The sequence below is a fragment of the Calliphora vicina genome, chromosome 4 (assembly GCF_958450345.1).
Source record: "Calliphora vicina chromosome 4, idCalVici1.1, whole genome shotgun sequence".
NCBI classification, from domain to species: Eukaryota; Metazoa; Arthropoda; class Insecta; order Diptera; family Calliphoridae; genus Calliphora; species Calliphora vicina.
In genome coordinates, this window is record NC_088783.1 from 40,784,558 (window position 1) to 40,800,069 (window position 15,512).

Consider the following 15,512-nt stretch of genomic DNA (forward strand, 5'->3'; position numbering starts at 1 on the left):
TTTTTTATGTTTTTCATATCAAAAATCGATTTTTGGTACAAAATATGAGTGATCACAGATGGAGGTCCTTTTCTCGATTAAACGTTTATAGACAAAGTTATTGAGGATTTTAAATTTTTTTATGTTTTTCATATGAAAAATCGATTTTTGGTACAAAATATGAGTGATCACAGATGGAGCTCCTTTTATCGATTAAACGCTTATAGACAAAGTTATTAAGGATTTTAGGTTTTTAAGTTTTTCACATTAAACATCGGTTGTTGGTACAAAATATGAGTGATCACAGATGGAGCTCCTTTTCTCGATTAAACACTTATAGACAAAGTTATTAAGGATTTTGAACTTTTGAAGTTTTGTTATTAAGGGAGTATAAAAAATGTTAAAAATAGTAGGACTTCCCGTCACATAGAAATTGTAATTGTCAATTTAAAACATCTTAATGTTATTTGAAAACATTTTTATTTTTTTGCATAGTTTATGAATTATGTAGTCTTAAGAGGACCTTAGCATCTTTCAAATGCATCTTAAATCAATAAAATCATGATATATTATAAAAAACCAATTTTACCAGTTTCAAATTAACGGATTTTTCATTTGAAACAAAAAATAATTACTAGTACCTTTAAATTAGTAAATATGGCAACTATTAATTTAGAAAATATGGCAATCATATCTGTCATCAACACCTAGTGAATGCCAAATGGTGTTGTTGTAAACAAGAAGAAGTCATTGTTTACATTTTTGTTTTTGCTGTTTTCTTTATCAGACCCAGTATTAATTTATTTTTATTTTACAAAAAACATAAGAAACTAAACTTAAACTAATTGATTATACAAAAAATATGGCAAACACTATCGATAAAGTACGCATTATTATAGTGGGAGATTCTGGTGAGTAAAATATTTAAATATGTAATATTTATATATTTTTGACGCAATCCACAGGTGTGGGCAAAACTTGTCTCACACATCTTATAGCCCACGGCGAAAGTCTTACCCGGCCCGGCTGGACGGTGGGCTGCAACATCGAAATCAAACTGCACGAATTCAAAGAAGGTACGGCCCAACAGAAACCCTTTTTTATAGAATTATTCGATATTGGTGGTTCTCTGAGTCATAAGAATACACGGGGTGTGTTTTACACACCAACTCATGGTATTATCTTGGTGCATGATTTGACAAATCGTAAAAGTCATGGCAATTTACGTGATTGGTTGTTTGAAATTCTCAACAAGGAAGGAAAAGACACATACAAAGGCAACAGCAATAGTAGTAGCGGTCCAAGTGCTAGTTTAATGGCAGATGCCAATGGTTTTGATCCCGAGGAATTTGTAGGCGCTACTCAAATACCTATTTTGGTAATGGGCACAAAACTTGATTTGCTAGATGAGAGGAGACAACCGAAGACAGTGCAAAAAGCCGGCGGCATAGGTAAAAGTAAATATAGTTTTTCTTATTTTAACCCATATTAACAAGTAGTTTTTAAGAGGTATTGGGATTGGGTGAAGGGAGTAAAAAATTCAAGAGCATTTTGATTATTTAAATAATGCCAATAGCTCCCTTTAAAGAAATTTTTAAATTAAACTAATAACCCATACTTACAATACAATTATAGCAAATGTAGTTTCCAAATAATAAAAAAAAAATACATTTTTATAGCCGAACAGTGTGGTGCCGAAGAAATTTGGCTTAATTGTCGTGATCCCCGCAGTATCGCAGCCGGTACTACAGATGCTGTTAAACTTTCACGATTTTTTGACATGGTCATTGAAAAGAAGCAACAAACAAGAGACCAGGGTTTTTATAGTTCTGGTTCTTTAACAGATCGTCGCCGTTATAACACAGCTTCATCTTCGCCTCAAGGCAGTCCCACCATAATTTCAACGGCAAATATCTGTGGAAGTGGTAGTTTACACAGTCCTCCAATTGGAGATACCAGACCACCAGCAAGATCCATGCCAGCATATGGTAATATATTAATGGATTCCAATTCTTAGTTTTAAATAAAATATGATTTTTATTCAATAAATTTAAGATAAATTACTTTAATTGATGCCTTTTTTGTTTGTCAAAAAATATTAAAATTAAGGTGGGGGCTTTAGTTGTCGGAATCAAACCACTTTTAAATAGATAGCTAATTACTTTTAGGCGTTAATTTTGACTTAAGTTATATGAAAAAAAAAAACTAAACAGATTTCTGCGAAAGGCTGATGTAAAAAAACTCCAGACAATACAATTTTAAACAATTGAAACAGTTGTTCTGAAGATTAAAATTAACAGTTTCAGAGACCGTATCATATAGGGTGAATGCACCAGTAGTCGGCAGTTTAACTTTTTTTCAGTTTTTAAAGTGATACCATTATGAGTGCGAACATGGTATTGGGATGTAAATGGGTTATTGTTGTTTAGTAATTTGTATAGTTTTAGACTCAATTAATTCTTTTCAAGCAGTTTTTATTAAATTTGAGCAATTTACGTTTTTTTGAAAAAACACGATTTGTGCCCGAAGTCGGCACCCTTGATCCTAATGTCGGCAATTTGTGACCCAATTGTCGGCATAGCATTTTTTATTAAGAAAAGAATAAAATCATAAAAGAATTCAAGTTATTTTTTATTTAAAATATCAGCCATTTAAATAAATACTAATAAAAAACATAAATTAGTGCATTTGAGGTGAAACCACTGTGGGCAAATATCATATCCTACGTTTTTAGACCATCATCCTCAGGATCTGTGTCTAAATCCTCTTCACATGTGCCCCTAACTGGTTTTATCTTCCTTTTTTAATTTGTTTTGGTTTATTTTATTTTTCTATTATGGTCACTGTAATTATGTATATGTTTGCGGTAACCATTTATGTTTATTTTATGTTTAAGTTACCATTCACATCATTGTAGCAATCATATATACATATGATTGTAGTAAATATTTATGTGTTTGTGGCAACCATATTTATGATGTAATACTTCAACATATTGTGTTGTTCTAGGATTATGGTTATCATATTCTGAGATCAACATATTATGATAAATCATTATCATGAAAATGATTGCCATAAATATATATTTATTTACAATCATGTTAATGGTAACGTAAACATATTATGGTTACCGCAATCATATACAATATCCCAGTGACCATAATATTATTAAAGAACTTTGAACAAATTTTAAATGTACAACTACAACTTGTTGGGATTGGACTTGAACAGTTAAAAGGCTGAAACCAAGTATTTGAATAATTATTTGATAAAGTTGGAGATGAGTAGTGAACAGGTTTCAACGTTTCATTGTGATTTTCTGCAGCTAAAGTTGGCGATACTACCATATTTTCAACTTTTCCTTGTTAATTATGAACGTGCCTGCCTCTATGGTAAGATTACTCACAATTTCAATAGTTTGATAATTTATTTTTAAGTTATTGTTCTCTTCGATAATGTCATCGGAATCAATTCTACGCTCATATTAGGAGCTAGTCGGTTGACTATTTCAAAAGCTAGATCCAAATCCGTTTCTTTTCTCATTTTCAGGCCGATCACCTACTAATAACTCCAACTGATTTAGTAAAGAGCCTGTTTATTAAGGTACCTTACATGATTATTTTAGAGAGAACAGTTTAACCTTTAACTTATGAGGTGGTGGCAAATTTTACACCCTCTCTTCATTTTTTTAAAGTTTTCTCAAAAAGGCTTGCGAAATAAAGTGCCTGCATTTTTGTTTCAAATAACATTTTGCTTTCCTTTTTTAATTTTTTTAAATTGAAATTGTTGTATCTTATTGTTAAAAAGCAAATATTAACGAAAAAATGTTTTTTAAAGTAAAATTTTTTGCAAAAATTATAAGGTGTAAAATTTACACCACATCTGTGACTATGTCAAAAATTTTCACGTCATAAGTTAAAGGTTAAAAACCCCTTTATACCATTTCTTTCCGGGTAGATCATATACAAATGGTGTGGTTTGCTGCTCTTCACGATTGATTGAACCGTGTTAAGTTAATCCTCACTTTCTTTGGAATTAGATAACACTGTTTGCGGCCCCATTCTCATAGGACCTTCGGAACCGTATAATTTGTCCTATATTTTTGAACGCGGAACTCCATATTGTTTACTGGCACCTAATACAGAAATCGGGCCTTCTCTCGCATAGAAAATATTTTAAGGCTTTTTCAGGATATTGGTGCATGGGTATTTTTTCTGGATTGTCCATATTTGGAATTCTAAGATGTTAGAATTAATAATACCTACTGAATCTCTAAATATTACTCTGTTTAACGATCTCCAGTCAAATAAAAAGCTGCTGCCGAGTTCAGGATGCTTGGTCTCCTATACTCGGCAGTTCTTAAAATTCTCAATTAAAACTGTGCCGACTATTGGGTAAACTCATTGCAAACTCATTTTCTTCAACACTATTGTCAAGAGAGATGAGTAATAAACAAATTTGTAGAATTTGAGCTTAATACAAAAAATTAACAATTTTCCTGAAGTCGGCATCACTATGCCGACTATTGAAAATCATAGAAATTTTTGTTCCTAATGACGGCATCAATTAAAAATAACCAAAAAAAATATTTTTTGTGAAAACTTTCACATTGTAGGTAATATTTAAACAAAGTTTTATCTGTTAACACCACTCTGGTAAAAATATTACTGAAATTGATATGGTTACTAACTTGTTTTAGTTGGCCTTGCCACTAAAAAATTTCTTAAAAAACAGGCACTTCCGCACCAGTTGAAAGATGGTCACTTAATGAGGACAAAAATAGATGAAAATACTCATCTCACCTAAATTTAAACATTACATAAAGATAAATGAGTGTATGTTTAATTAAAGTTAAATCTTACTTTTGTATAAAATTATCGTTATTCTTATTTATTAAGCTTTTAAGTCAAAAATGCCGACTACTGGGTCATGCCGACTATAGGAGCGTTTACCCTATATTGAATCATATCATATTAAAACGTAATAAAAGTTATCTTATTGCTCATCTTATCTAAAATTTATGGAATGACGCAAAACACTAACATATTTTCTTTATCAACTATGTTTGAAATGAAACCACTTTCAATTTAAAGCTTTTTAACTCCTTTGGAGCGTTTTAGTACAATTTTTTATTTAATAAAAAATGTTATACATATTAAATCATTCACCATCAAACCATACTCCTCTTAGCCTGGTGGCCATTTCATTTGACGACCGCCCAAGAAATGCAAATGTAAATGATACACTGACTGGGCACCATGTTTGCCATTGTTGATGACAACACGATAACCATCATCCAAACCCAATTGTTTGGCTACCTTGCTGCCCACCAACATAAGGTGACCCAACAAACTGGCATCGGCTTCCTCAGCCTGAGACAGCATCAGAATGGGTTTACGTGGTATAACCAAAAAATGTGTTGGTGCCTGAGCACTGATGTCGTGGAATGCGACACATTTATCATCTTCGTAGATGAAATTACATGGGATTTCCTTGCGTAAAATTTTACCGAAAATTGTATCTTCGGCCGGTGCGGCCGATTGGGCCTTATCAACTTCACTTGCCATTCCGACTTTGTGCGTGGCTGGCAGATTATAAAGACTAGAGAAATGTATAGTTAATAATGTAATACTTCACTTATAATCCCATATTTTGTCATATCCTTACCAGTTTTTCCTTATAATTAACCGGCTTCGTGAAAGTAAATTCAATAGACTCATTTGTCAAATTGTTCTAGATTCATTGTTGCTTATTTTAGTAGTAGAAATGTATGTAAACTTTTAGGGTTGCAAACTTAGTATTGAATTGGTTATTGTCTTTGCTAGTATCAATATTTTAGTGTTGTAAAGATAATATAGACTGTTAAATTTTTTACTTTAAAAAAACGTTACATTTTTATAATTCGGACTCTTTTTATTACAATTAAACGTTTATCATACATCATAAATAAATCGAAACAGCTTGCATTACTAATTTGTTGGTGTTAAGCATACAATATTAAATTTCTCATATATTTGGAAAATAATCTGATCATAATGGGTATCATTGAATAGTGTTTCAAAATACCTTTAATATGATATATAATGCTACTGTTTATTAACATTATAAACCAAAAATTTATATGACAGTACTTCAGAAAATTTTGATATACAGAAAAAGTAATTTTAGCGAAGCCGTCCATAAACGTAACATAAAATTATAAAAATAAAAATTTTTACTGGGATCTTGATTTGTTCCGGGGTATTCACTTCCACTCGGAGACTGTAAAGTCCATTATTATTCCCTTCAAGAGTCATATACAAAAAAGGGGACATAAACTAAAGAAAGAAGTCACAACTAAGCAATAATACTAATAAATAAAATTGACAACCATTTTGAAGTTTATCGTGACAAAAACTTACCAGGCAAATGTTTCATTCCCTACAGTTTTGTTTGAACGATAATTTCAGATTGAAATTTGTCCATTTGATGCTTTTAATAATTAACTTCACCATCTGGCATTATTATATACTTTTTGCTTTGTGGCATCACTGCATTGCATTGTTTTTCTTCAATTCCTTTTTGTGATTTCGCATTTTTCTACGCATTTTGTTTTGTGTTAACAACACAGCATAAACAACACACAAAAAAAGAAAATTTTCCGTATAAATCTGAAGAAAATTTTAAGTAATAATAGATTTCAGTGCTAAAAAGTGTGTTAAAAAATAATTTATTAATAATGGAATTGGATTGGCAACATGAATTTTATGAAATAAAAGATCGTGGTCTGCATTTATTGCAGACAGAAAAATGGGCAGACTGTCGTTTCCTGGTTGGAGGTGCACCACCAAATCAAAAAATTATTGCAGGTCATAAACTAATCTTGACAATGGCTTCGCCTGTATTTGAGCGAATGTTTTATGGTCAGTTGGCCGATAAAGATGATCCGATTGTTATACCAGACGTTCAGCCAGATGCCTTTCAAGCCATGTTGGAATACATTTACTCGGACCGCATTAATATCAGTTCATTCGACAAGGCCTGTGAGTTGTGCTATGTGGCTAAGAAATACATGTTGCCGCATGTGGTGGAGCAATGTACCCGATTTTTGTGGTCTGACTTGAGTCCAAAGAACGCATGCCGAGCTTACGAATTTGCCAAACTTTTTGACGAGCCACGCTTGATGCAAAGCAGTATGGAGGTGAGTGGAAATAGGTCAAGTTTACAAGCAATATCCTTAAATTATATGTTTACAATTGAATTAGTTAATAGCTGGCCATACTAGAGAAGTTTTGGCAGATCCCAGTTTCATGGATATTGAAATGTCCACATTAATGGCTATTTTGGATCAGGACAAGTTAAATATTGACTCTGAATTGGATTTATTTAATGCCTTATTACGTTTTGCCAGTGAACGTGGCATGTTTAGAGAAGAATCCATACAGAGCAGTGGTCAAAACGTCGACCAAAGTCCAACGGTGTCTGCTAATGGTGGGGGAGGTTTGTTGCAAGTCGAAGAAATTAAAATGGAGCCTGATGTTAATGCCATGATGCAGGGTCATGATGAGGATTATAATGATGAAAGTTTCCACCACAGTGTGCCCTCTCCTGATGTTGTTGTTGTGGATAGTGATACATCTGTCACTGATGCTTCCGAAAACGAAGCAGTAGTACCAACAACGGCACGACCACATTCCGTTTCGTACGAACAACCGACCACCTCTGCCGCTGCAGCTGCTGCAGCAGCAGCAAATGCATCTAATCTCAATTATTTTATGGATACTCAACATTCAATAATAGACGAAGATATGTTGAAAAGGGCAGTCAAGAAAATTCGTTTTCTTACCATGTCACCACAACAATTTGCTGAAGGTCCAGCACGCTCTAAACTATTGCAACAACACGAAGCTTTGGCTATACTTATAAAGATTTCTAGTCCATCCATTAATGACTGCCCAATGCCTGAGGGATTTTGTAGTTCTCGTTGCAGTCGCAACTATTATGAGCAGCGCAGTAGTCAGCGTGATTTACCCGGCTTCCATCATATTCACACACCCAATAATTTCCTACAGGGCAGTGGAAACGTATGTAATTATGCTCCCATGGATGCTTCGGTGGATCATGTTCAGCCACAAGTTTTGAGCTCAAATCGAACTTGTAATTTACCAACCAATAATAATGCCCACAAAACTCGGGACAATGCCGCTGTGTCTTTGGTATCAGGTGGTGGGGATTCAGATGTTGCTACAAATGATACTCGACGTTCTTATTGTGTACGCACAGTAAATCCTCAATTTGACTATCGTAATACTAGTGTAACCGATTGTGGTTTAACATTTCAAGTTGATACAAATATTTGGATAACAGGTAACACATTAGTTAACATGAATCATTTTTTTAAATTACTAAAAAATCTTTAAATTTCTTATATATGTAGGTGTCCAAGTGCCCACTCAAGTGCTTTGTGGTGAACTCATGAACTCTGCTGGTTTTTCCGAACGTTATACCGAAATTTTGTACGCCCACATACAAGACATCCAAGGTTCACGTCTTAGCTACACCCATTGCACATCTCGCGTTCGCTATGACTCTTTGCTAGAAATCTCATTCGATCGACCGGTTTACATTTATCGTAATCAAATTTATAAGGTGTTTGTAGTCTTTAACAAAATCGGTTGGTATCCCATGTACACCTCTGTGCCGGATGTCATCTGCAATCGAGTTAAATTTCGTTTTAATGTTGGCGATCCCAGTGAGTCAGTACGTGATGGTCTAATACGCGCCATTGTCTTTTCAACACCACAAGACAATAGCAGACATGTAATTGAGTAAGAATTTGTTAACGGATTGAAAATCGAAGCACGATTTTAGATATAAAGAAGACTATATGGCAATATAAGCACAATTTGTTTAAAAAAAATAAATACATATGTATGTACAACTTATTTTTGCTTAATTTAGCTATGCTTAAAGGAAATAATGCATGTTATGTTTTAGGTTTTATTTTATAAAAAAAAGTATTATGTAATTGGAATTCTCAGAAATAAATGTTTTGTTTTAAAATGTCCATTATTATTTTTTTAATTATTTCTTTATCCGAGTGTATGGGCATTAACGCTGAACAAATATAAAGGATATGATGCGAATAACTCCAAATTAAAAACAATGTAGACTTGAAAATCTGAAATTAGTGTACCGGGATTAGGAAATATGATGGTTAATGTTTTTTGTCGCTTGGGGTATTCGTTTTCGAGTCATATACCTATGATAGAACTGTTACCCATTATTTTTAATAAAATCGAGTAAATTTAAATTTCCGGTGAAATTACACCGGAAATCATTTCAACAACAGGGTGATATATATTTGTTTAATGCAAAACTGTGGCAACACTACCATATAACAGAGTTGTCATAATAGGGGAAAATTCATAAATGGTGTGGATTTGATTACTATTCGTTTTTTTAAGTATTTTATGAGGTCCATCACAAAACGAAACAATTCCACTTTTTATTTTTTCCTTTATCCTTACATCTCCCGGGTTATACACATCATGTTAATACAATATCGACTAACTCTGGTTTTCCTTCGTCATATAAGACCTAAATCCGGAAATTGTAGATTTAAGATAAATTTCTGTTATTCCTTCTTTATCTAAAACAGTGGATCATATTATGAGTTACTATCAATTACAAATGAAGAAATTGTATGTTCTGTTGCTTCATGACTGATGAAATAAGACTCAGTTTGAATGAGGATGAGGAGACTTTAAATTCAGTAAATTATTGGATCATGATAACAAAGTTAAGAGATTTTTTGATTTGTTGATTACAACGTTTAGAGAAATATTTGCGTACTTAACTGATCGGTTTCAATTTATAGATGTTGATGGTGGTTATTCTAGTATACTTAGCCTTATACTTTGTTTTCATTTGCTGGTGATATAATGCTATCGGGGAATTGTCTTTCGGTTTATTCTACATTAAAGACAAGCTATTTTGTTTAGAGATTCTGAGAGATATATTCATGGCCTTGATATTTCTATTTTTCCTTGGACTTTTGACTTAATATTGTGTCTACTTCTTTCCAATTTGTTGCATGATTCTCATCTAATTTGTTACTTTTTTAGGTTTGTGACCAGTAAGATTTAATGTTGAGTAACCTAATTATTCTTTGAATTGTTAACTATTATTTAGGAGTATATCTTTGCAATATTAGTTTAATGGAATCAAGATGCTTTTTATATTAAAGACATCTCACATATTTTTTAAAATTCCTCAAAATGTAGGTATCTTTTTAAGATCATAATAGATGTTTTTATAGATGAAAAATTGTCAATAAAAATATACTAAAAAATGTATCAATATTTAAGAGCCTTATTTTATTAAGCCTTATTTAATTTACCCCATGTTTTTATTAAACTTTTAGTTCATTCAATTCGTCATAGCAACCAAAGAAATTTAGTTGTGTCTTTATTAAAAGAATTTAATAATTTTCAAACGAATTTCTTTGAACATTTTAAATTTTGATATAAAAAACATATGAAAAAATAAAAAAAATTTTGTGATTTATAAAAACCAAATTTGTAACAAATTCGTTTGTTAATGAAACTTTCATTTAAAAACTCTTAAATTTTATAAAAATAGCAGTAATCTTTAATTTTTTAAACTAATATGGAATTTAAAAAAACTCGTAACAACAGAGACTGTTATTTGATTATTCGGGGGATGAATGCGATGACGATAAAATTAAAATGGTTAAAATATACATTATTTCAAGCTTTAGTTTAAGTAAACTGAAAACTTAAAAACTATGTTATTTATAGAGATTTTTGCAGTGTTCATTTTCAGGTTCTTTTTAAAAAATTTTTTAAGAAAGGGTTGGTGCTTAAAAATGCGCTGGCAATACTGCATTATACCAACAAGCATTTTGCTTTGATATCAAATTGAAAATATAGGTTTCATTTAATTTATTACTGATACAACGAGATTATGCCAGTTGTACTACAACTACAAAAAAGTTTCAAAAGCAACAGGCATTTTCTTTTTTTGAAACTGTAATTCCAACAATTTTGTTGACTGAACCTTTTGGTTTATGTACAAAACAATTCAAGGATGTATTAGAGCCAATTTTTGACTTGGTATTTAAATACTAATTATCTTTAAGTTCTATTTAAATACAAAAATTAGTATTTCATTGCTTTTTTAAATGATAAATCTTAAACCTTTTATTAGTTTTATTACCTACGCAGGTAAGGATTTGTTTGGACAATTAACAGGTAAATAGCATTTTTGACATAAACATCTGTGGCTCTAGTATAAAGCTGTGTGGAAAAACCTGCAAAATTTTAGCACAAAATGACTCATATGTGTTAGTGTGAACACTATTTATTATTTTGAAGTTTTGTAGGTCCTTTAGCCACTACGTATAAACGAATGGCAACTCTATGTAATTCAAGGTTACCAACTATTCAGCTCAGAAAATTACAGGATTGGGAATTAAAAAAAGTTGAAACTTATTACATATATTTAATTTACTGAGGTCGGCTTTACTAGCGTACAAATATTTCACTGCTTAGCCGATTAAAACATGGAAATATATGTAAAAATTAGTTCCAATTTTGTTTGCGACTCCTTCCATATCTTTGATAAATTAAATATTTCTGGTTACTTATAATTTAAATTGGATCAATTTAAGTGCAACAAATGCTATATTTTTGATTGGGTATGTATAATTCTGAGATGCCTTTAATTTAAAAACAGATATACAGTCTTTTTTCATAATACCGTTACCAATATTCTATAAATTATAATTTTAAAAATACAATGTTTTGATTTCAATATTTGATATGAAGGAAATATACAAAATTTAATATATAATAAAATTCCACCTTTGTCAACTTTTTTTCGAATCGGTATGAACCAATATTGGCTTTAAAACAACATTTCACAAAAACTTGTTTTTGTTAACTTTGACATTTAACAGGTACAGTGTTATTCTGTCTTTCAAAGTCCATAAATAAAATATAAACATCTGTTCTACTGAGTATACCCTCTTTAATGTGTCCATCGATCTACTGTTAAAATTTAAAGTGAAAAACTCGATTTCACGTAATACGACTCGTTTAGGGTTATTGTGATGCCATATAAAGTAATGTTTTTAAATTAATTTAAAACAATCTGGCATTCCTTTAGCTGCCTTATATAGCATTCTGCGTGTGGCAACTTTATGTAATTGTTTTTCATCAATTCCTCTTTGTGCTTTCGCGTTCATTTATTTATATACACACATAGTAAACAATAAAGAAAAATTTTCTATTTTTGTGAAAATTTTTAAGGAAAATTGAAAATAATAATATAATATTTAATACGTATAAAGTGGAGTGAAAAATAATTAAATTTAACAATGGAATATTGGCAAAATGAATTTCATGAAATAAAAGACCGCGGTTTGAATTTGCTGCAGACAGAGAAATGGGCCGATTGTCGTTTCTTGGTTGGCGGTGCACCGCCCAATCAAAGAATTATTGCAGGCCATAAAATAATCTTGGCCATGGCCTCACCCGTATTTGAGACAATGTTTTTTGGTCCGCTCGCAGCCAAAGATGATCCGATTGTTATACCAGACGTTCAGCCAGATGCATTCCAAGCCATGTTGGAGTACATTTACTCGGACCGCATAAATATCAGTTCTTTTGATAAGGCCTGTGAGTTGTGCTATGTGGCTAAGAAGTATAAGTTGCCACATGTGGTGGAGCAGTGTACACATTTCTTGTGGTCCGACTTGAGTCCGAGGAATGCTTGTCGGGCATTTGAGTTTGCAAAACTTTTCGATGAGTCTCGTTTAATGCAAAGAAGTATGGAGGTAAGTTTATAGATATTTTGTCCAAACAATAACACTGGACAATTTAGGTTCTATATTTTAAAAATATTGTTATTAATTAATTGCTTGTATTTTTATATTTTTTTTAGTTAATTGCTGGTCATACTCGAGAAGTTTTAGCTGATCCCAGTTTCATGGATATTGAAATGTCCACATTAATGGCTATTTTGGATCAAGACAAATTGAATGTTGACACTGAATTGGATTTATTTAATGCTCTTTTGCGTTTCGCCAATGAACGTGTAATGTGTAGAGAGGAATCCCTACAACATGCTGCACAACATAGTGAACCGAGTGCTTTGGTGGTGGCCCCTAGTGATGGCGGTTTATTAAATGTTGAAGAAATTAAAATGGAACCCGATGTAAATGCAATGATGCAGGGTCATGATGAACATTACATTGATGGTAATGCGGATAATGTATCGTATCATCATAATGCACCATCTCCCGATGTGGTTGTTGTGGTGGATAGTGATGCCTCTGTGACTGATGGTTCGGAAAATGAAGAAGTAGCAGCATTAGCAGCACCTTCATCGGTTGCATATGAGCAACCTACATCATCTGCCGCTGCTGCTGTGGCCGCCAATCTCAATTATTTCATGGATGCCCAACGTTTAGTTGTAGACGAGGAAATGTTGAAAAAAGCCGTCAGAAAAATACGTTTTCTCACCATGACTCCACAACAATTTGCTGAAGGTCCAGCCCGTTCTAGACTGTTGCAACAACATGAAGCTTTGGCTATACTTATCAAAATCTCTAGTCCTTCCATTAACGACTGTCCAATGCCTGAAGGATTTTGCAGTTCTCGTTGCAGTCGCAACTTTTATGAACAGCGTAGTAATCAGCGTGATTTATCTACATTCCTCCACACACATCCGACTAACAACTTTTTTGGCGGTAGTAGTGGCGTTGTAAATGCAAATAATTTTCCTACCCTGGATGCTCCGATGGTTCATGTGCAACCACAAATTCTAAGCTCAAATCGCAATTCATTAGTTAATAATGCTCACAAAACACGAGAGAATGCTACAGTGTCATTAGTTACGGGTATGGCAGATTCCGGAGATGGTGCCACTCATGATTCGCGACGTTCGTATTGTGTTCGCACTGTTAATCCTCAGTTTGATTATCGCAATACAAGTGTTACAGATTGTGGTTTGACTTTTCAAGTGGACACTAATATTTGGATAACCGGTAAGCTTAAATTTATTATTATTGATGAAAAAAATCAGATATTTTTGAAAATTTGGCTTTGGACCTATAAAATAATCGCTGTTTTTGTTTACATTTTCAGGTGTCCAAGTACCCACTCAAGTACTTTGTGGTGAACTTATGAATTCTGCTGGTTTTACCGAGCGTTACACTGAGATTTTATACGCCCACATACAAGATGTTCAAGGATCGCGTCTTAGCTACACTCACTGTACTTCTCGCGTTCGCTATGACTCTTTGCTAGAAATCTCATTCGATCGTCCCGTTTATATCTATCGCAATCAAATCTACAAAGTTTTTGTAGTCTTCAATAAAATTGGTTGGTATCCCATGTATACCTCTGTGCCGGATGTCATTTGCAATCGTGTTAAATTTCGCTTTAATGTTGGCGATCCTGGTGAATCAGTACGCGATGGTCTAATACGCGCCATCGTCTTTTCAACCCCCCACGACAATAGTAGACAAATACTGGAGTAAGAAGGAGTTGAAAGTATGTATGCGAAATATGATTTTAGGAGTAAAGAAGACTTTATGGCAATATAAGCACAATTTGTTGGAAAAAAAAGTATTTTTCTTTATTTTACAATTTTTTTGTAATGAAAAAAATACAAATTGTATTTTAAGTTTTATTTTATAAAGTATTAATTGGGATTCTCAGAAATAAATATTTTACTTTAATGTAATTTGGTGTTTTACTTTTCTGGGGGTTTTATTATAATACATATTAGAATAAAGAACGCTATAGGTGTAACTATTTAAACATATGGATCGAATTTATTTTTTATAACCTCTTGAAGTTGAGATATTTTTACTATTTTTATTAGTATTGAGACAAAATGAAAAATTTCGATAAAAATAAATAATTTTCCTATGAATTCGATGAAATTTGGTATACACCAATACCCCTGTTTGCATCGTTTCGAAGTTGCATCTTTTTAAAATGTGATTTCGATTTGCCTCGTTAATATGAAAATATTTGTATTGAAAAATCAATTTTTTCTCGGAACCAATTAAATGAAAATCAATACAAATGTATGGAAAATCGTGCTTCGGTTTGCGTCGCGTTTTTCTGGTCGCAAATTCTGGTTCAAATTCATATACAGCCCAATTATCAATAAAAAATTTCGCGGGAGTTTATTCCCCGTGAGTTTTTTCCCATTGAATTTGAATAGGAAAAATGAGAAAAGGGAAAAACTCCCGGGGAATTTTTATTCATAATTGGGCTGATATAGATTGGATAAGGTATTACGAAGTTATATGTATATTGAAATTTGAAAATTCGTTTTTACACCAACTTCAACTCTTGTATGACAATAAAGAACCTATGTACCAAGTTTTAACTTTGCAACGGTTAAGATTCCCCCCTATTTTATATCATTTTCTAAATTAAAACAAATTTATAGTGTTACAATTTCAATTTCGATTTATTATTAATTAAATATATTGATATGATATTTATTTA

At 32.3% G+C, this 15,512-nt stretch overlaps 4 protein-coding genes across 5 annotated transcripts; 3 read left to right on the forward strand and 1 right to left on the reverse strand.

Annotated features, from left to right (window-relative positions):
- Nucleotides 1-752: 752 nt before the first annotated feature.
- Nucleotides 753-2,048, forward strand: LOC135956920 (rab-like protein 3). Of its 2 annotated transcripts, none has more exons than XM_065507530.1 (3): nt 753-890; nt 945-1,436; nt 1,659-2,048. In XM_065507530.1, exons 1-3 carry the CDS (start codon nt 842-844, stop codon nt 1,994-1,996), a joined length of 879 nt encoding a protein of 292 aa, XP_065363602.1. In that variant the 5' UTR covers nt 753-841; the 3' UTR covers nt 1,997-2,048. The 2 variants fall into 2 exon arrangements, with proteins under 2 accessions (XP_065363602.1, XP_065363603.1); XM_065507531.1 differs by having other exon boundaries at nt 945-1,430.
- A 3,017-nt stretch (nt 2,049-5,065) lies between these two features.
- HINT1 (histidine triad nucleotide binding protein 1) lies at nt 5,066-5,749 on the reverse strand. The gene is made up of 2 exons (XM_065507293.1): nt 5,647-5,749; nt 5,066-5,580 (listed from the first exon to the last, which is right to left on the reverse strand). The coding sequence occupies exons 1-2, from the start codon at nt 5,697-5,699 to the stop codon at nt 5,166-5,168; spliced, it is 468 nt and encodes a 155-aa protein (XP_065363365.1). The 5' UTR covers nt 5,700-5,749; the 3' UTR covers nt 5,066-5,165.
- An 845-nt stretch (nt 5,750-6,594) lies between these two features.
- Nucleotides 6,595-9,025, forward strand: LOC135959034 (uncharacterized). The gene is made up of 3 exons (XM_065510027.1): nt 6,595-7,159; nt 7,224-8,325; nt 8,396-9,025. The coding sequence occupies exons 1-3, from the start codon at nt 6,698-6,700 to the stop codon at nt 8,788-8,790; spliced, it is 1,959 nt and encodes a 652-aa protein (XP_065366099.1). The 5' UTR covers nt 6,595-6,697; the 3' UTR covers nt 8,791-9,025.
- Nucleotides 9,026-12,229: 3,204 nt separating this feature from the next.
- LOC135959035 (uncharacterized) lies at nt 12,230-14,733 on the forward strand. The gene is made up of 3 exons (XM_065510028.1): nt 12,230-12,820; nt 12,928-14,032; nt 14,133-14,733. The coding sequence occupies exons 1-3, from the start codon at nt 12,362-12,364 to the stop codon at nt 14,525-14,527; spliced, it is 1,959 nt and encodes a 652-aa protein (XP_065366100.1). The 5' UTR covers nt 12,230-12,361; the 3' UTR covers nt 14,528-14,733.
- Nucleotides 14,734-15,512: the final 779 nt, after the last annotated feature.